Source organism: Oncorhynchus clarkii, chromosome 10, assembly GCF_045791955.1.
Source record: "Oncorhynchus clarkii lewisi isolate Uvic-CL-2024 chromosome 10, UVic_Ocla_1.0, whole genome shotgun sequence".
NCBI classification, from domain to species: domain Eukaryota; kingdom Metazoa; phylum Chordata; class Actinopteri; order Salmoniformes; family Salmonidae; genus Oncorhynchus; species Oncorhynchus clarkii.
In genome coordinates, this window is record NC_092156.1 from 25,414,537 (window position 1) to 25,434,354 (window position 19,818).

The following is a 19,818-nucleotide window of genomic DNA, read 5'->3' on the forward strand; positions in this document are numbered from 1 at the left end:
AGATGACACGCTCTTCAGCACGCCTGCGCTGCAGCATACTCCTCACTAACTGTTCTCTCCGGTATCCCTCATTGCACTCCTCCAGCGACTCCCATTCGGGGTCTGGCACTCTCCGCTGCTCAGCCGGCCACTCCATGAAATATTGTGGTTTCTGTGGCCGCGGCCCCCGGTGTCGTTGCTGTCCTTCCCAATTACTCTGCGACTCCCGCCAAGGAAGGGTCTCGCAACCTCCCATTATCTCTTCCCAGGTCCAAGCTGCTTGGTCCTTTTGTGGTGGGATATTCTGTCACGGTTGTTGTAATGCACGGACCAAGGCGCAGCGTGTGTAGAGTTCCACATCTATATTATGGTGAAAACTTCAAACAAAAAAACAATAACTCAACAACAAAAACGTTACATCAGTGGTGCAACAAACACAATATCCCACAAAGCAGGTGGGAGAAAGGGCTTCCTAAATATGATCCCCAATTAGAGGTAACGATTACCATTGCCTCTAATTGGGAACCATACAACCCACCAACATAGAAATAGAATGACTAGAACACCCCCCTAGTCACAATAACTGCATTATGCTGCAAACACTGTGTCCAAAATACTTTTTTTTCACTGTAGTAATTTTGCAGTATAACTGCAGTTCAACGCAGTTATTCTGCAATAACTGCGTCTAAAATACCATTGTCTACTGCAGTTTCAAAACGGCAATATTTTTTGTAAGGGATGAAACACTATTTTCCATCACCATGTGGCTAATGCTAGTCCTGGATGTTATGTAATGCGTTCAGCCAATAAGGTTGCAGTAGTTGTTTTTTTCACGGTCAGTGCTATCTGGGATCCTTGGGACTTCTCTGCCCTTACCTTAATAATTTTTTATTTAAACTTTAATGGGGTAGGGACGTCGCAAAGACCCTGGCTGTGCCTGTGTCCAATCCACCTGGTCCTGCTACCTATCCTGTGCTGCTGACTACCTGGCGTGCCCTAGAATGATGTCCGACTGCCATGCCCCTTACCATTACACCCACATACATTGAATTCCTAAAACATGCACACTATTCATTATGTGTTTTAGGCTGAACATCTGTAAAACACTTGTTGATGTCAAAAGGGCTTTAGAAAATAAATGTGTTTGAAGTGTGCTGCCTTCCATTTTGTTATACATTATCAGATAAAATTCCCTTATAAGATCCAATTTGTTTTATTGATATTATTTGACTATTTGACTATTATTTATGAACATATAATTTAATAAACCTCTAAACAAAACTATCATTACATTAATTGCATGTTGCATCTGGGGTGAAAAATACATGTATTTCACTCTTAATCTAATTTTTACTTCATAACTTCACTGCATAAATGTTTAATCTTTCTTATTAAAACTATGAATAATGTTCTGTAAATGAGTTCATGGCAACAAATATAATACATGTAATTTTGAAACTCAGACCAAATATGAAAAAAATGTACTGATACAACCTGATTGGCTGAACGCGTTACGCAACATCCGGGACTAGCATTAGCCACTCTAGCATGGTGGTGGAAAACGGCTTCATAAAGAAAGTATGCATATTTTCAGTTTTTTTCGCCTTCTCGCCATTAAATCAATTTAAAGTTGAAAAACAGACTCCTTCACAGCCTGAATGAAGAATATTTGATGTACGAACCAGTCCACAGGGGATACGAATGTATAGCCGGCTGCACACATTCCCTTTGGATGGTAAGATGAAACGACTCGATATCGCCATCTGCTGGCCTTTGCCCTATAGTGAAATTTGATAACGCCATGTTCCTGAAAGGTCCGATAATTGAATTAAATAGAACTCACTTTGATATCAACCATCCTATCAAACCATCGAGAAGAAGACTATCCATCTTCAAAATAGTATCAGCCAAGAAGAAGAAAGTAAAATTGTCTACATATCCCTAACATATCAGTGGTAATACACATGGCATAGTCTCCTGATGAGACATTTAATGAACAAAGCACAGACTCCGTCAGTGGCTTATTATTGCAGTGAGTTCTCTTTTGACACAGCTGAACATGTAGACAGTTTAGTGACAGTCAGTGCAAGGCATGTAATTCTCTTCCACTATAATATCTCCAACCTATTCAGGTAATCTCACACACAATTAAATCATACGATGCTGAAAGTGACAAGCTGCATTTCTCAGAAAAACAAAGAACAATGTGGTTCAACATTTCTACTCAAAACGAAACACATTAGATAAAATGGTACAACAGAAAAAAGTAAACGTTTACAAGACAAACGCATAAAATAGACATAAAAAGCATATTAGTATAAAACACCTTTTGCACATATTCTTTTGAATAAATCGTTGGGTTCATAACAATATCTAGTTATCTTTCTCTTCAAGTCTTATAGGCTCTTGGACTTGTCTTGGTTGTGGATGTACTTATGGTAGACTACTCCAAGTGTGGTGGAGAAGTTCCCCATGAACAACACAAGGTAGGAGCAGCCACACATGAAGACCTGTAGGGTGGGGAGGGAGGGCAGGTTAGGAATACTGTTGCAAATGTTCACTTTAAATTTGACAGTCAACAAAATATATATTAATATAAGTTTCATTCATTTCTCTGTGAAATGAAAAGAGCATCTGTGAAATGCACTGACTTGCCACTCTTTACACTCTGGGAGCTGGGCCATCCTGAACAGTGTTAGGCCATTGTAAAGCTGCCAGAACTACAAACACACAGAACATAGTGGTGTCACTCTTTCTCTAAAATCAATACATACAACTGCAGAAACAACAATATCCAGAAATAACTTTGGTACTTTCAATAACCCCCCCCCCCCTGCTGATACTCACATGACCAAAGAACAGGAAGGGCAGAAGGAAGGTCAGGCCTCGCCACATCCACGACTGGAAACCCTCTGAGGTGGTGGAATGTTTGTTTATGTCACTAAATACACTACATGACCAAAGTATGTAGACACCTGCTCATTGAACATCTCATTCCCAAATCATGGGCATTAATATGGAGGTGCTCCCCCTTTGCTGCTGTAACAGCCTCCACTCTTCTTGAAAGACTAGATGTTGAAACATTGCTTCCAATCATACATAAGAGGATTAGTGAGGTAGGGCAATGATGATGGGCGATTAGGCCTGGCTCGCAGTCAGCGTTCCAATTCATTCCAAAGGTCTTAGATAGGGTTGAGGTCAGGGCTCTGTGCAGGCCAGTCAAGTTCTTCCACACTGATCTTGACAAACCATTTCTGTATGGACCTTGCTTTGTCCACGGGGGCATTGTCATGCTGAAACAGGAAAGGGCCTTCACCAAACTGTTGCCACAAAGTTGGAAGCCCAGAATCATCTAGATTGTCATTATATGCTGTAGTCTTAAGATTTACCCTCACTGGAACTAATAGCCCTGGACCATTATTCCTCCTCCACCAAACTTTACAGTTGACACTATGCATTGGGTTCCCACTGATCCAGTGTCCAATGGCGGTGAGCTTTACACCACTCTAGCTGACTCTTGGCATTGTGCATGGTGATCTTAGGCTTGTGTGCGGCTGCTTGGCCATGGAAACCCATTTCAAGAAGCTCCAGACGAACAGTTCTTGTGCTGATGTTGCTTCCAGAGGCAATTTGGAAGTAGCGTTGTAACCGAGAACAGACGTTATTTACGCGCCAAGCGCTTCACTACTCGCGTCCCGTTCTGTGAGCTTGTGTGGCCTACCACTTCACGGCTCCTAGACGTTTCCACATCACAATAACAGCACTTAGTTGACCGGAGCAGCTCTACCAGGGCAGAAATTTGACGAACTGACTTGTTGAAAAGGTGGTATTCTACGACGGTGCCACGTTGAAAATCACTGAGCTCTTCATTAATGCCATTCTACTGCCAATGTTACTCTATGGAGATTGCATGGCTGTGTGCTCGATTTTATACACCTGTCAGCAACGAGTGTCAAACTAATTTGAAGGGGTGTCCACATACTTTTGTATATATAGTGTATATGGAATGCACATATAATAACCATGTACTATACAATACCAGTAAACATGTACGATACAGCTGCAAACTACACTATGTGTTGATGATGATGATATCAGGTCAATGAGGAGTGATGGAGGAGGATGCGTTTTTGTAATTTTGGTCATGTTACTCTTAAACACGTGATCAGTGAGTAGTCATGATGACACACAACAATATGTGACTTCTCACTCACCAACTGTCAAGTCCATGTTGTGACTCTCTCCCAGGGCTCGAAGTCTGTACAGACAGCCACTCTGGTAGTAGTACTGGAGAAACTGGACAAAACCTATTTTGCACAAACACAACAGAAGTGTACTGTATTAATATTGACACTGTTCCATTTCGTCCCAGGTTTCAGGTCAATCCCATTTCAAAGGTGAATTAATTGAAATGCCTATTCAAAAGTTGAATGGTGCCATTTGTTTTCAATAATGATAGCTTCATATTAAAAACAACTGTATGTGATTTACTCCATAGTCATTCTATCTCGCACTTAAAGATATTACAGTTGTCTTACTTTGGTACAAGCAGTAGGTGAGAAACTGATTCCTGAACATCTGGTAGAGTATGCCTTCCGGCCTGTAGGACGGACAGGGCAGTTAGATAAGTACTATGGTGCAAATTCCATTCTAGCCAATCAGAGGTAAAAAATAAATTAAATGCATTTGGGTTAAAGGTCAACAAGCTACCTAATCTGTTCTTCTTGTCTTGTGCACTCATAAATATGGTAATAAAAATGGTAACATGGTAACTTACTAAAACTCCAGGCCTCTGGGGCTGCAGTGTTCAGTGTCTCCCTCGTGCTTAATTTGATCACACGCCCAGCCATAGTTAGAGTGATATCATATTGCAGATGTAGAACATTGGGGAGCACTTACCAAGTCAGCATCACTCCGGACAGGAAGCAGAACACATAGTGATGAAACACCCACCAACCCTTGATCCTGAAGGAACAAACAAACAAGTCACACCAAGATCTATGTACAGGCCACAGAGAATAAATAGCTAGAATGGACAGTACATATGAGATATAAATCTAAGTGTATTGTACAAGCAGGATTGTACATCAAAGTACAGTAGTTAGTATCAATTCAGGACTGCAGTGTGTGATGTAAAAAGCCTCACAGCATAAAAATCCTAATAAAATTGAATTGTGAGGATTTTTACATCACACACTGTGCAGGTAGGAATACGGAAGACGACAAAGAAAAATAGTATCGTACAGAAGTCGATCTATAGTGCAGGCAAAGTATCCTTATGTTTCACACAAGAGATGGCATATGCTGAGGGGACAAAGCAGCATCAACATGCCTCCATGTAATGAGGCTGACACAAACAAGGTCCTGTTTCATTGGACCACTGTTGTAGCGCAAACACACAGTGGTGCAGTGTCTTCAGCTGAATGCAAACACACACCAGCAGTATGAAGTGCTGACTACTGACCTGGAGCCATTGCTAATGAGGATACTCTCCCGAATGGTCAGTGTGCAGTAGTACCACACCAGCAGGAAGTTGAAGAGAGCGTCTAAGGCTCTACCAAACAAAGACAGACACAACCACAAACACTAGTTCACCAAGTTCACAGTTAAGTTCACAGAGTTCAGAGTCAAAGACAAACAGGAGCAAATTTAATTTATAGGTATTACTGCATAATAACAATATATTACAGCTAATAATACATACAATAGTGGAATGTTTTTAATGAGTTGCTAATTTTATCGTAGCCTAGTGGTTAGAGCGTTGGACTAGTAACTGAAAGGTTGCAAGATCGAATCCCCGAGCTGACACGGTACAAATCTGTCGTTCTTCCCCTGAACAAGGCAGTTAACCCACTGTTCCTAGGCCGTCATTGAAAATAAGAATTTGTTCTTAACTGACTTGCCTAGTTAAATAAAGGTAAAATAAAAATTCTAAATAAATATGGATTGTCAATAAAATGGTATATGAGAGGTTACTCACCTGTAACTAAATACAAAGCGACATGTGAATGAGAAGACGAGGAGTAAGACGGTGAGGACCAATTTGAATTTCTCATATTCATCTTTGTAGGCAAATCTTGTGGCGAGAGAACAGAGAAAAAGCATCTGTTATGTTCACCAAGAGGCCAACAGTTTGAGTTCAGTTTGAGTATGAGTTCTCATTGTCATGCTATGACTTCATTATTACATTGCAATACATTTGTTAAATTACTGAAAAGCTCTTACTTGGAGTGTTTGTTGAGCAATGTTACATTCACGTTCCCAAGAACGAGACTGAGGTATAACCTGTACAGCAAAGGGGAGAGAATTTTATCAAGAAAATAATTGTCTACAAATCTTCTCTAATAGAGAGCCAAACTCACGTTGTCTAGTAGAGAGCCAACCCGTATCAAGCTAAACTGTTTTACACTGACAGTTTGGACTACACACTATGTGCTTAAGGCGTGTTGTAGTAGATAGCTTAATACCGAGACGGTAGCCTGCGAGAAGCTACTGCTATGCAAAAGACGCCTATATTTGTTTTACCCATTCTTCTTTGGCAGGAAAGACTCCATTTCAAAGAAAACATTTGGTCTGTCCTTGATAGATTCCTGGATCCCATTTATTGCATTCATTTCCTCTGGACTCGGTGTTTCTTTGCATCTAAAGAGGAAAAGGACAACATGATTTAGTAATAAGTACAAAGCGGACCAATAGAATTATGAGAATTATGACTACAGTGAGGTCTATTACACTGTGATTACTAGATAATTGAAAAATGTGAGGTTCCATGTGTCCTATTACATCAACTGTGCTTGATACTCACTCTTCCAGCGACACTGTGAGCTCTTTTAATTTCTTCCTCTGTCGCGCTATGGCATTGGAACAGCTGTCTTGTAGCTTGGAGACCTCCTCAAGCTTCTGTTTATACAGACGGTGAGTCTCCTAGAGGAAAATAGAGATGGTAAGAACAATTGGTGCATATGGTGCATATGCAGCACACTATCATCTCAGTCACTCAGCAATGTGGTTGCACTAGATATGATGGGATATTTCACTGACACTTATTGTCATTGCACGTAACCTAAGAATGACCATAAGAGCTGTATTAAAGCTTGCTTGTGCTGAGCCAATTCATTTTGTTTAAGCTAAGTGTTACAATCTACCTTGACATTTGTACAGACTTAACCGGATGTGGCCTAGGTCTCACACTTTGGAAATTATGGAAATCAATTTCAAAATGTTGGTCTAGTTGTACTGCTTGCTTGTGAGGCTTCGAATGCAGCCGTTTTTATCTCAATATCAACAACTTTCGGGATAACAATTAAGTACCTTACTGTGATTGTTTTTAATTAAAATGGTCAAAAAGAAAACAAAAGTAGCTTCTTAGCAAAGAGCAATTTCTCTAGCAAGAATTTTGCTTGGACTGTCTGGGAATCATCTGAGTATGGAGGAGAAAACAGAAAACTTTTATTGACAAAGAGGTTTGGAACTCTTGGTCTATAACTAATTTACCGCCTGGTGATGTCACCTGGCAGGCCAAAACTTCCTCCCACCACAACAGGCTAACATTTTAAGCGGTCTTTTCAAACAGCTCTTACACTAAAAGATCATTGTTGTAATTACACAGTATTATTCCAACCTCATAGTGGAAATATATAAAACAGAGGAAAATCACATTGACTGCACTGGGCCTTTAAAAAAGAATAAGAAAAGTGATAGCTACTGATCTGTATGTCCTCCAATGTTATAACTTCTCAAGAGTTTGTCAATTTGTCAATAAGTTCTATTAGAAATTTTAAATAGTTCCAAATATATTTCATAGCAATAACTTTTGTAGGTAGAAATCAGTTACTCTGGAAGCAGCCTAATATCACCAGGTTGTATACAGAACGTGTTTGATATCATAGTGGAATTTAATATGATATATTTAAGCAATAAGGCCCAAGGAAGTGTGGTATATGGCCAATATACCACAGCTAAGGGTTGATCTTATGCATGACACAACGCGGAGTGCCTGGACACAGCCCTTAGCCGTTGTATATTGGCACAAACCCCCGAGGTGCCTTACTGCTATTATAATCTGGTTACCAACGTAATTAAAGCGGTAAAAATAAATGTTTTGTCATACCCGTGGTATATGGTCTGATATACCAAAGCTGTCCGCCAATCAGCATTCAAGCCTCGAACCACACAGAGTATAAAGTATGATATATTACATGTATTCAATTTAGTATTGTACTGTAGTATGATTGTTGAATGTATTTTGGGAAATTAATAATTATATGTCAAGGTACAATTTAAAAAAAAACTGTTTACGACATTGTTATGCCTGTGCAACTACTGCTGTAATCCTGTGATAAGAACCTGTGTGCCAGTTTTTATTTAATAAAAGAAAATACATATCCTAAAAAATGAAATCAGATGATCAAAACAGCTTTCAAACAGATTTCTGCTGCAGTGGCTTTCAACAAGTTTTTGGTCTGGAGTGGTCCATACCATTATCCGACTGAAGAACCTTCATTCTTGCATTCTTTCTTGGGTGTGCTAGCTAGCCAGCTAGGTTGACGGTTTGCCAGAGCAGTGGCAAACTGAGTGTGGACAGCTTGTTTATGAATACCCAATGCCATTAATAATTCCCATGACATTTCGTTAGATTACTATTTCAAGTAACTCGCTAACGTTAGTCAGTTCAGGATTGTAAAATGTGCAATCACAGCTAGCTAGCCTACAAGTACATGTTTCTGGATTGGCGAGCATTTGCTGCCAACGTTTCCTACCTAGCTAGCTGTCGTAAACACACATTGTGCGGATTAGCTTGTTTATGGGCGACTGGCTGTAGCGAATTGGCGAACCGATAACTTGAAGTCAGCAAGTTTGTAGGAAATATACTTTTCTAAAACATGCCCCTTACCTGGACCCGTTGAAAGTCCTTTTCCAGACCCTCCCACTCCTGTAAGCAATCAGCCAAACTAGTTTGGTTGAATAACATTTTATTCCTATGTGGGCAAAGGCAAGAACACAATAAATGTCAGCTGTGCAACAGTTGTAAGACCTATCACTTCGAGGACACCTCATCCAACTGTTTATCCAATGACGTGTCCCGATTCATTTCTTGAAGTTTTCAACGCCCACGCGTGAGCCAATGAAAGCTTTCGAACAATAGACCAGCTGATTGGGTGACTGTTATTACAGTATTTTCTCCGCAAGATCATGGTGTTCTCAGTGGCGGAAAAAGTACCCAATTGTCAAATTTAAGTAAAAGTAAGACACATTAATATAAAAGGACTCAAGTAAAAGTGAAATTCACTCAGTAAAATACTACTTGAGTAAAACTCAAAGTATTTGGTTTTAAATATACGAAAGTAAATGTAATTTATAAAATATACTTAAGTATCTAAAGTAAAAGTATACATAATTTCAAATTCCTTATATTAAGCAAGCCACCCGACACGATTGTCTCGTTTTTTTTATGAATGGATTGCCAGAGGAACACTCCAACATCATTTTCAAAATAATAATTTGTGTTTAGTGAGTCTGCCAGATCAGAGGCAGTAGGGATGACCAGGAATTTTGATCTTGATAAGGGCGTGAATTGGACAATTTTCCTGTCCTGCTAAGCATTCCAAATGTAAGGAGTACTTTTGGGTGTCAAGGAAAATGTATGGAATAAAAAGTACATTATTTCATTTAGGAATGTAGCAAAGTAAAAGTTGTCAAAAATATAAATAGTAACGTAAAGTACAGATATCCCCCAAAACAACTTTAGTAGTACTTTAAAGTATTTTTACTTAAGTACCTTACACCACTGGGTGTGCCACTGGACCTTATCATTACATTGATTACATAATCCTGACAAGTTGTCATTCAGCATTCCTATGAAATTCTCAGGACCTATGATTCCAGAATATCAGCAGGACAAATGTATTACTATGATTCCAGAATATCAGCAGGACAAATGTATCAATGTACATAAGTTGTTTTAGCTGCACCAATGCCTGGGTCTTCAGAAATAATAATATTGCATTACATATGGAAAATGAATATCTTACAATGAACTGATGATCAGCAAGCCTATGGCCTGACAAGCAATACTTGCAAGCTGGTTCTCACATACTTATGTGTCTGTGTATGTCTACTATGACCATACTTTAAATATTTGTGAGAAATTGGTGCTCATTGCATACAAATGTCATCAACCACCCAAGAAGGTCAATATAAAGGAGGAAGGGAACTTCATGACAATATCCATGTACTTTTTAAAATTTTCATTGGGTAAATAGTGTTCCAGTGAATTATAGGGCTCTGGTGCCATTAAGGTCTGGACTAATTCAAATGAGCTACTGTCCATCTTAATAGCAGGGCACTGCAATATCAGTCATTCGTCTACCCAGTGTGTGCAGCTCCCAGTCGGACAGCTGTTGTACAAACCCTCAGTTTGGCCTCATGTTGGTTTTACATTGTAGGACAAGCTCCCAGGCCTCCTGCAGTGAGAAAATTGCCATCAATATCATAATGGTGTGGCAAGAATAACAGAAAAATTTGTCACTTACTAAATGCAACAGCTTACGAGTTAGTTGAGGTAATATGTACATGTAGGTTGGGGTAAAGTGATTATGCATAGATAATAAACAGAGAGTAGCAGCATATGTGAAAGCATGTGAATGTGTGTGTGTGTCATCAATATGCATGTGCGTGTCTCTGTGTGTGTGTTCTGTGTGTTGGAGTGTCAATGTAGTATGTGTGAGTGTGTGGTTAAAGTCCTGTGAGTGTACGTCAAGCCTGTGCAAGTGAGTCAGTGCAAAAAAATAAGAATAAAATAAGGGGGCCGATGCAAATAGTCCTGGTAGCCATTTGATTAACTGTTCAGAAGTCTTATGGCTTGGAGGTAGAAGTTGTTAAGGAGCCTTTTGGTCCCAGACTTGGCACTCTGGTACTGATTGCCGTGAGGTAGCAGAGAGAACAGTTTATGACTTGGGTGGCTGGAGTCTTTAACCATTTTTAGGGCCTTCCTATACTATAAACACGCAGTATTATCATTACTAAGCCAATCAACATTTCTTCAGATTCCCAAAACAGAAACTGGAACAGCCTGAACTTCACTATTTCTACTACACATTCCAAAGAAGACAGGAAAATATATAAATATAACTTGCCCCTAATGTATATTTCAAGTGGTGCAAAAGAAAAGCCATGGCTGCAGCACTACAGCTGTTACGGTTTTCTTTATCTGAAGGAGAGTCGGACCAAAATGCAGCGTGTAGATTTCGATCCATGTTTAATAACACAACGTAAACACGAATCAATACAAAAACTACAAAACAATAAACGTAACGAAAACCGAAACAGCCTAATTCTCGTGCTCATAAACACGAAACACGGACATAAGGACAATCACCCACGACAAACTCAAAGAATATGGCTGCCTAAATATGGTTCCCAATCAGAGACAACGATAAACACCTGCCTCTGATTGAGAACCACTCCAGCCATAGACTTTGCTAGATAACCCCACTAGCTACAATCCCAATACATACACACCAAAACCCCAAGACAAAACACACCACAATACAAAAACCCCATGCCACACCCTGGCCTGACCCAATACATGAAGAAAAACACAAAATACTTAGACCAGGGCGTGACAACAGCGGCTTATTCTGTGACTTGAAAAAATCTCAACTGCAGATCCAGTGTTGAGACGAGATCCTAAATGGGGAACATTTGCAACACAATAAGGTCTCATGTTTCATGAGCTGAAATAAAAGATCTTGGAAATTTTCCAAACACACAAAAAGCTTATTTCTCTCAAATGTTGTGCACAAATTTGTTTACATCACTACATTTCTCCTTTGCCAAGATAATCCATCCACCTGACAGTTGTGGCATATTAAGAAGCTGATTAAACAGCATGACCATTACACAGGTGCACCTTGCGCTGGGGACAATAAAAGGCCACTCTAAAATGTGCCACAGATGTCTCAAGTTTTGAGGGAGCATGCAATTGGCATGCGGACTGCAGGAATGTCCACCAGAGCTGTTGCCAGATAATTTAATGTTAATTTATCTACCATAAACCGCCTCCAACGTTGTTTTAGAGAATTTGGCAGTATGTCCTACCAGCCTCATACCGCAGACCATGTGTAACCACGCCAGCCCTGGAGCTCCACATCCGGCTTCTTCACCTGCAGGATCATCTGGGACCAGCCACTGGGACAGCTGATGAAACTGAGGAGTATTTCTGTATGTAATAAAGCACTTAAGAAAAACTCATTCTAATTGGCTGGGCCTGGCTCTCCAGTGGGTGGGCCTGGCTCCCAAGTGGGTGGGCTTACCCACTCATGGCTGCGCCTCTGCCCAGTAATGTGAAATCCATAGATCAGGTCTAATGAATTTATTTCAATTGACTGATTTCCTTATATGAACTGTAACTCAGTAAAATCTTTGAAATTGTTGCATGTTGCGTTTATATTTTTGTTCAGTATAAAAAGTGGAAGAAAATACATGCAGCCTACCAATGAAAACACATATCCTCTCAAAACTGGAGTACATCAGTCTCCACAGAATCTGCCACATTAATGTGACAGATGGTGTGGTTTCCTTTTTCCAACCTAATTTCAAAAGAAAAACATTTTATTGAAACAACTATTTAGGACATGCTCCTTTGGCATGTAAATACGAGTCCTCACACACATGACTAGTGTCTTCAGAGACATTAACAAGTGCGCTCAGTTTTAGGTCTTTTAGGACGTGGGGACTGATAGCCTGCTTGTAATCGCCTAGGTAGAGTTGACCTGGCAAGAGCTCTACTTTATAAGGCCTCAAGCTCTCCAATTCCTACATTCACATGAACGAAACAGACAGCAGAACAATCTATGCAAATCACAACTTTGAAAGACTTATCACCTGAGTATGTTTAGCAATTTCTCAACAGATTCTCACAATATGAAGCAAATGTTTGGAGCAATGGAGGTGTTACCTTTATTGTGTAAAGGATTTTCTGTGTTTTAAAGAAAGGATTCAAGGCTGAGAACCCGATAGCCTCCTTTCAGAATCTGGACAGGATAGCGGTTTGATTTTGTCAGGGCCTTCCATAGCCTAACACACACACACACCATTCTTACATATCTCTCTGATGGGATATCATGGATTTAATATCATTGTCAATCATTGGGGCGGCAGGTAGCCTAGTAGTTAGATCGTTGGACTAGTAACCGAAAGGTTGCAAGATCAAATCCCAGAGTTGATGAGGTAAAAATCTGTGGTTCTTCCCCTGAACAAGGCAGTTAACCCACTGTCCCTAGGCCGTCATTGAAAATAAGAATTTGTTCTTAACTGACTTGCCTAGTGAAATAAAGGAAAAATAAAATTGACAAGCCGTTTCTATTCAATTAAAAACAGTTGAGATTAATTTACTTTAACCTGACACAGAGCTTAATTGAAACTAGTCAAACACATACAAAAAGTATTATTTTTCATTCATCATGTCATAAACCACAATATTCCTCCTACTCTCCACCCCCACAAGCATAATGAATTTGCCTTTAGATTCCATCTCAACTATTTTTTATTTTATTAAATTGTACCTTTATTTAACTAGGCAAGTAAGTCAGTTAAGAACAAATTCTTATTTACAATGATGGCCTACTGGGGAACAGTGGGTTAACTGCCTTGATCAGGGGCAGAACGACAGATTTTTACATGGTCAGCTCAGGGATTCTATCTTTCGGTTACTGGCCCAACCTGCCGCCCCCATTGAACATTGCAACTTAATTGAAGCAGAGTATTTTGAACCTAAGGTGGGATGAGCTATTTTGTACTGTGTTAATGACTGATTTGACACTCATACCTATTTTGTATTTCTGGCAGTGATGATATGGCTGGCATTGTACTGTCCTTTAGCACGAGCATCTGAGGAAACAGCACAACCATTTGTCCACTTTTTATAAAAGGCAACTTTGATTGTATTGTTAGACTGAATCGTAGAAATAAGTTATGTTTATCAACACAATGGATTTGTTTAAATCGTGTTGAACCAATATGACAGTCAGCCCCCACTGGGCTCTTACCAATCAAACAGAGGTACTTTAACTTTGGTAGTCTGGACAGGCGAGTGTACTGATTAAGAATGTTGCAAAGCTCAGACACATCGCAAAAGGTTGTTCCAGCCATTATAGGAAGCCTGACAACCTGAAAATAAAAAGTCAGTGTTTTCAAAACCCCGCATTGGACTACTACCCTAGCTAGTTAGCTAACGTTAGCTTGCTAACATCATGCTTCAAATACTAGCTAACTTGTTTCAGGAACAATATTTGTTCTCAGTATATCAACATCTTTCTGTAGATAACGTTAGCTAGTCGAGTTTTCAAACAAACATCAGATATGGTAGAGCACCCTAGATAGCTAGCTACCTAATTAGCCTAATGTCGGTCTCTGCCATTGACTGTGACGTTAGCCAAGTATGTGTGTTGTTAGCAGAGACCTATCTCATTCGCTGATAATGCTAGTAAAGAAAATGCAGTCAGTTAACGTTACAGGTTAGGGCAGAAACTTACCTGGTTAGGGTGACAAATGACAAATGACAAAACTACTTTTCCCGCTCAAGTTAACTAACCAAGGGCACTTAGTTACAACATTTCTGAACTAACCACACAAAATGTAGAGAAAATTACACAGGTTTGTTTAGGTTATGTTGCTAGGTAACACAATAACGGGCATTGCGTTTGGCTGGATAGTAGTCATTTGTGATTGGTCATTCTATCTACTTCTGTATTCAGTAGCCTATCCACGTAAGTCTTCATCCAGCTGTGTGCAATACGTTTCTTGATTTGTTGAAGCGACTAGTTGTACATTTTGAAAATCCTTGTTGAGCAAAGCAAACATTGTACAAATATCCGTTGTTTTTTTTTAAATCCTCTAGCTAGTTTGAATACGTTTTTTTATGGCTGGATCATGGGTATGTAACGTCAGTTATAAGTTTCACTAACGTGCATGAATAGGTTAAAAAACAGAGAAAGCTGAACGAAACTAGCGCCACGAATACAGATGTGTGTTAACGTCTATGGTCGGCCGGTGTTAGGTAGCTAGCATGCTGTGTTGCAAAAGCGTTGCTGGCAGGCAAAACCTATCTTGTTCGTGCATTCGCTTGGCTATTGAAGCAGTAACGTTTTGCGTTGGCAATTTATATACATTCTTTAAAACAGTTTGTAGACCTAGGTATGAAAAGCAGGAAGTCCAGACTGTTTGTTGTTACGTTAATTGTAATTTAGCTAGCTACAATGACAATGGTAATCAAGATATTAAATGATTGGACCTAGGCCAGGGGTGTTAAATTCATTTTGCCCGGGGGCCGCATTCGGTTTTCAACGAAAATTGGTCCTTTTTCCTCACCCCCAACATTTGCAAAAGAAAATGTCCTCTTCCGATGCTCCCTGACTGTCTAGCTTTCATTTTGGTGATTTTGTAATGTTATAGTCTACACACAGTTGCGATTTGGTTTTAATCATTTGAAGGTATATTCAACCCCCCCGCCCCCCCTTTAATTTTTATTTTTTATTTTTATTTTATTATTTATGTTTTACTCAACCCAACCGCGGGCTGGATTGGACCCTCTCGCAGGCCATATATTTGATACCACTGACCTATGCTATGGGCTGCCAATAGAAAACATGGCTGGCTAATTTGTCAAATTGGGTATTGCCCAATTACCATTACTGGTGTGTAAATAACTAAATTGTCTATTAAACCATACACATTTTGAAATGTAACTGAATCTGACTCTCTTCACTGTGCATATAGGGACCAAGCAAAGCCTTCCTGCAACGCAGGAAGAAGAGGGCCAGCAGCAGACGCTGGGCTGTTATGAGTAAAAGGCTTCAAGAAACACCTAAGCCCATCGTCACACCTGTAATCACACAGTGAGTCAATCTATGGCTGTCATCACTGCAACATTTTAGTTCATACAGTAGATTTGTTATTGACTGGCAACCCTTATTAGTCTAGACTACTGACAGTTGTCCTTCTATTGTTGCCTACAATGTCAACATGAATCCATGGATGGCTGAATGATCGTGCACAGGAGAGGACAACGCTTTCCTCAACTCTCTTAACACTTATCATTCTGTGTGTATTTTTAGACTTGGAAATTGTGACCCAATCACCCAAACCAGTCCAGTTCCTTTGCTAGGTGTCAGAGGGTTGCTGCTGGCTTTTGGCAGGGTATGCCAAATCTGGAGGAACTGCCTGAGCCAGGTAGGTTTCTACAGCATGGCTGTTTGTAACAGGGCTGTTTTGGTAGAGGGAAATGTTATGTTATGTTATGTTAGATTTCATTCCCAAGCACTTACCTATATGATTCACTCTATATGTCAGTGACACTAACCACATTTCCATCCACAGTTTTTATGCGATTAAAGTCATACTGTGTAAAAAAAAATATATATATATATATTTTTTTTAAACCACAACAGCTGTGATGGAAACAGGAAGTTGTGGTAAAATTGTATATATACCGCTCAATAATTTGTTTGTTCGACATGGTGGGATCTTTAGTGTTTGTAAAATGAATTATGTGAGAAATTGCGGCAGAAGCGTTTTTTATGCGCATCATATCACGACTCCAAGTTAATCAACTTTGAGTCACGCGATGATATGGTATGTGATCCTCCCACTATGACTTGGGGAAACTATGCAGTTTATTAGGCTATAGATGAAATAATTTATGATGAACTTCACAGGGTGGTGAAAGTGCACAGTGATCTTGATTCTCCTTTCCAATAAATATCGAGGATCCTATTCTGGTGACATGATGATCGATGCTTGACTGCCGTTTGACAAATAAAAATATATTCTTACTCTTATCCATAATAATCTCATCATATCCGCACAGCCTAACTGCACTGTATCTGTGAGCTGTTGGCTAGAGCGCACATGCCAAGACCAGAGTAAGCACATTTGCTATTTAGCACAACTATCTGTAGAGTTGAAAATGCAAAGGAAACGCATTGAACTTTCGATTTTTATTCGGTTCATGAAATCTTAAGTGAAAAAGTAATTTTTGTGGGCACTGTATCATCACTCACTGATTTTTATCCACACTAAGTCAGTTTGGTGGAGAAACTACACTGCTGGGAAAATGCACATATTTTCTTTATGCAGATTTTAGAATATTTGCATGAAAATCTGTTACCAATAAAGATGGAGGAATTCGGATATTACGTCATTGTAACGGAGACAAATGTACGGCGAACTTAGCAAACAAGGCATTTATGGTGAGTTCATGGGGGCTGCCCTCTTTATGCACCTTCGCCATTGGATGGAAACCTTGCTACAGACCCAATTTCTACTTCCATCTATCTATTGCAGTCATTTTCTGGATTCTTGAAAACATTTTTCTTCTGGCGGGGGTATGCCAAACAATTAGAGACCCTCCAGAATCAAATGGCTGAGCTGCAGAGGGAGATGGATGCCTTGCATTCTGCTCTTCAGGTGAGACACCAACAATTACACTCAACTGAATGTACCTTATGATGTGACAAACAGCCACATGTCACTAAAGCCTGTCTTATTTCAGCAGGGGGGTAGCACTGCATGCCACTGCCATGGGACTGTGGCTGGTGGTTTAGTCCGTCCAATGTTCCCTACTCCTCCCCTTCTTCCGTTGGGCTGTGGGTCCAGTGTAGACCCTCTCCCTGCTCTCACACCACCAGTCCCAGCTCCTCCACCACCTCCACCACCACCACCTCCTCCCCCATCTACCACTTTTCTGCAACCCTATGTCCCTAAAAAAAGAGTGGCCTCCAATGCTCAACAGGTAAGAACTTAACTCACCGTTCATTATTTTTAATTTGGTGGTCATAGATCGATTTCAGTCTCATATCTCCTATGATGTGACCTCTGTCTGTCACTTAGAGCTCCAAGGAGAAGCAGGACATACTGGTAGCTGTGACCCTCAGGGATTTACAGACTGTTAAACTGAGAAAGGTCATTGTCAGCAGTGTGAAATCAAAGGTAAGCAAGGCATATCCTTAGCCTACTCAAAGTAAATGAGCGCTTCCACCTGTCCAAAATGTAAGATCCACAGGACACTCCCACATAGCATGCAGTATTGTGCCTGCTTCTCTTGCATTTCCAGCATAAACGTGTGCAACAAGGCCATTGTATTACAATGGGTCTGTCTCTATTTCAGAGGACTCCAGAGAAAATACGTGCCCCTCTGGTCACTGTGGCAGACCTGCAGAATGTCCGTCTGAAACGATCCCACTGCCAACTGCTCCCTAAGCTCCCCAAATGCCTTAGCGCTGGCAGGTAAACCTATCCCCTATTTCTTCATCTGCTGCCATTGTTTTGTGACCAGAAGATTATCAGTGTTCTCCATCATGGTCCTGGGGATCCACCACATGTTGTGCAGGCTTTTGTTCAAGGCCAATACTGATAATAATTTGAATCATGTTTATCAGGCCTGGAACAAATGCCTGCACACCTGGATGAGAATTAAAATAATTGCTTTTGAAATAATTGTTTTCTTTATTGGATTTGTGTTGTCTTACTGTGGAGATGATCAAATGTTATTTCCCACTCTAGAACACCTTCTAAAAACCCCATGAGTCTGCGTACACAGCTGAAGAGAGTTCAAATCAATAGGTAATGTGTTTCAACACTCAAGTGCTTTATTCTGGGGTTCTTGTGTTACCTGAAAACAGGAAGTCAAAGGACTATAATCAAGTGAGAGCTCAGTCTGACTTTTTCCTCTCTATTCTTTAGGAGTCCTGGTGGTACTCCTCTGTTTGACAAGGAGAATATGGAGGCAGGCACTGGCCTCACCCCCATCATGACTCAGGCTCTGCAACGCAAGTTCCAGGTAGGTCACTCACTCCACTCGGAGCACCACAACTTTAGAGCCCATGTGCATGAATGTATGGTTATAAAGGTGTGTCCCCTTTTTCACTACTTTTGTTTTATTTATTCCCTCAGAGTGCCTTACCACGAGGACCGTCTCCAAAGGCAAAGAATTGCAATGGAAGCTTTGATAATCAAAACTGAGACATTTGTTGATAAATACACAATGTCGATCCAGACGAGTTGAAATGTAACAGTGAAAAGCAGCTGCTCTGTTGTATGCGGATGGTATGCAAGCTATGGATGTAACTATTGGCGCAATGCACATTTACTAGCGCATTCTGCTTTCCACTGCTGAATGGGTTACTCCTTTCCTTTGCTGGATGGGTTACATAATGCTTTCCATTGCTGAATGGTTTATTAAGTGCTAGGGAGATTGAGGATGAGAAGAGGAAACACTGTTTTGTCTTGAACCACTTTTAAAATGAACATAAATTCTGAAAGCAAGCATTTTCTGTGAAAGCTGCTTTTACAGAACAGTCCTGCTAATTCATTGAATGACAGATGAGGACTTGCCTTGACTGCCCCTCTGTATCAGACATATGATTGGTTAATCCCAACACTGCCTTATAGCCTCATGCTTCTTGGAACAGTGATATTAAGTGAGCCATACTGAGATTTAAAAGGCAGTAGTTGAGATACTCTGTACATGTTGAGGAAACACAATATGTGATGAGTTACTTAAACTGAGTGAGATGCATCACATGTTTTTAATGTGAGTTCAGTTAGTAGTCATTTTTATGAGGAAGTAAACATATCTGAGGGACTTTGTTTGGAAATTGCACATTGACTAGGGACCCAATATGTTTGTGAGCTATTGTGTTTTGATCTTTGTTTATATAGCTTTTTTCTAAAATCTTATATCGCATGATATTTTGAATTTGCTACTGTAACCAAATAAAATCTGTTACATTTTTAAAGTTTTTATTTAAGAATGTATTTTTACCAATATTGTGCTTATAA

General features: G+C 40.0%; 2 protein-coding genes and 1 pseudogene across 3 annotated transcripts; 1 reads left to right on the forward strand and 2 right to left on the reverse strand.

Annotated features, from left to right (window-relative positions):
• Positions 1–1,995: 1,995 nt before the first annotated feature.
• On the reverse strand, positions 1,996–9,049 carry LOC139418170 (transmembrane protein 120Aa). The gene is made up of 12 exons (XM_071167422.1): positions 8,873–9,049; positions 6,785–6,903; positions 6,505–6,621; positions 6,205–6,264; positions 5,960–6,055; positions 5,444–5,533; positions 4,879–4,944; positions 4,518–4,579; positions 4,194–4,286; positions 2,827–2,891; positions 2,631–2,699; positions 1,996–2,489 (listed from the first exon to the last, which is right to left on the reverse strand). Exons 1-12 carry the CDS (start codon positions 8,948–8,950, stop codon positions 2,376–2,378), a joined length of 1,029 nt encoding a protein of 342 aa, XP_071023523.1. The 5' UTR covers positions 8,951–9,049; the 3' UTR covers positions 1,996–2,375.
• A 1,261-nt stretch (positions 9,050–10,310) lies between these two features.
• Positions 10,311–13,076, reverse strand: LOC139419199 (serine/threonine/tyrosine-interacting-like protein 1; annotated as a pseudogene).
• Positions 13,077–14,771: 1,695 nt separating this feature from the next.
• Positions 14,772–19,778, forward strand: LOC139418171 (proline-rich protein 11-like). 2 transcript variants are annotated; one of them, XM_071167423.1, is made up of 10 exons: positions 14,772–14,914; positions 15,757–15,875; positions 16,095–16,209; positions 17,323–17,445; positions 17,531–17,770; positions 17,869–17,967; positions 18,146–18,264; positions 18,541–18,600; positions 18,721–18,817; positions 18,931–19,778. In XM_071167423.1, exons 1-10 carry the CDS (start codon positions 14,900–14,902, stop codon positions 18,997–18,999), a joined length of 1,056 nt encoding a protein of 351 aa, XP_071023524.1. In that variant the 5' UTR covers positions 14,772–14,899; the 3' UTR covers positions 19,000–19,778. The 2 variants fall into 2 exon arrangements, with proteins under 2 accessions (XP_071023524.1, XP_071023525.1); XM_071167424.1 differs by having other exon boundaries at positions 14,775–14,914; positions 17,534–17,770.
• Positions 19,779–19,818: the final 40 nt, after the last annotated feature.

Excerpts from the sequence above, each read along its gene's own strand:
- LOC139418171 (XM_071167423.1), top strand. Across the intron at positions 16,210-17,322 it reads GGAGGAACTGCCTGAGCCAG|TCATTTTCTGGATTCTTGAA; the intron begins GTAGGTTTCTAC and ends TATCTATTGCAG. Across the intron at positions 17,968-18,145 it reads TCAGCAGTGTGAAATCAAAG|AGGACTCCAGAGAAAATACG; the intron begins GTAAGCAAGGCA and ends TCTCTATTTCAG.
- LOC139418170 (XM_071167422.1), bottom strand. The coding sequence starts at position 8,950 with ATGTTATTCAACCAAACTAGTTTGGCTGATTGCTTACAGGAGTGGGAG. Across the intron at positions 4,287-4,517 it reads CACCTACTGCTTGTACCAAA|GTTTTGTCCAGTTTCTCCAG; the intron begins GTAAGACAACTG and ends TGTGCAAAATAG. Across the intron at positions 2,700-2,826 it reads CCTTCCTGTTCTTTGGTCAT|TTCTGGCAGCTTTACAATGG; the intron begins GTGAGTATCAGC and ends GTGTGTTTGTAG.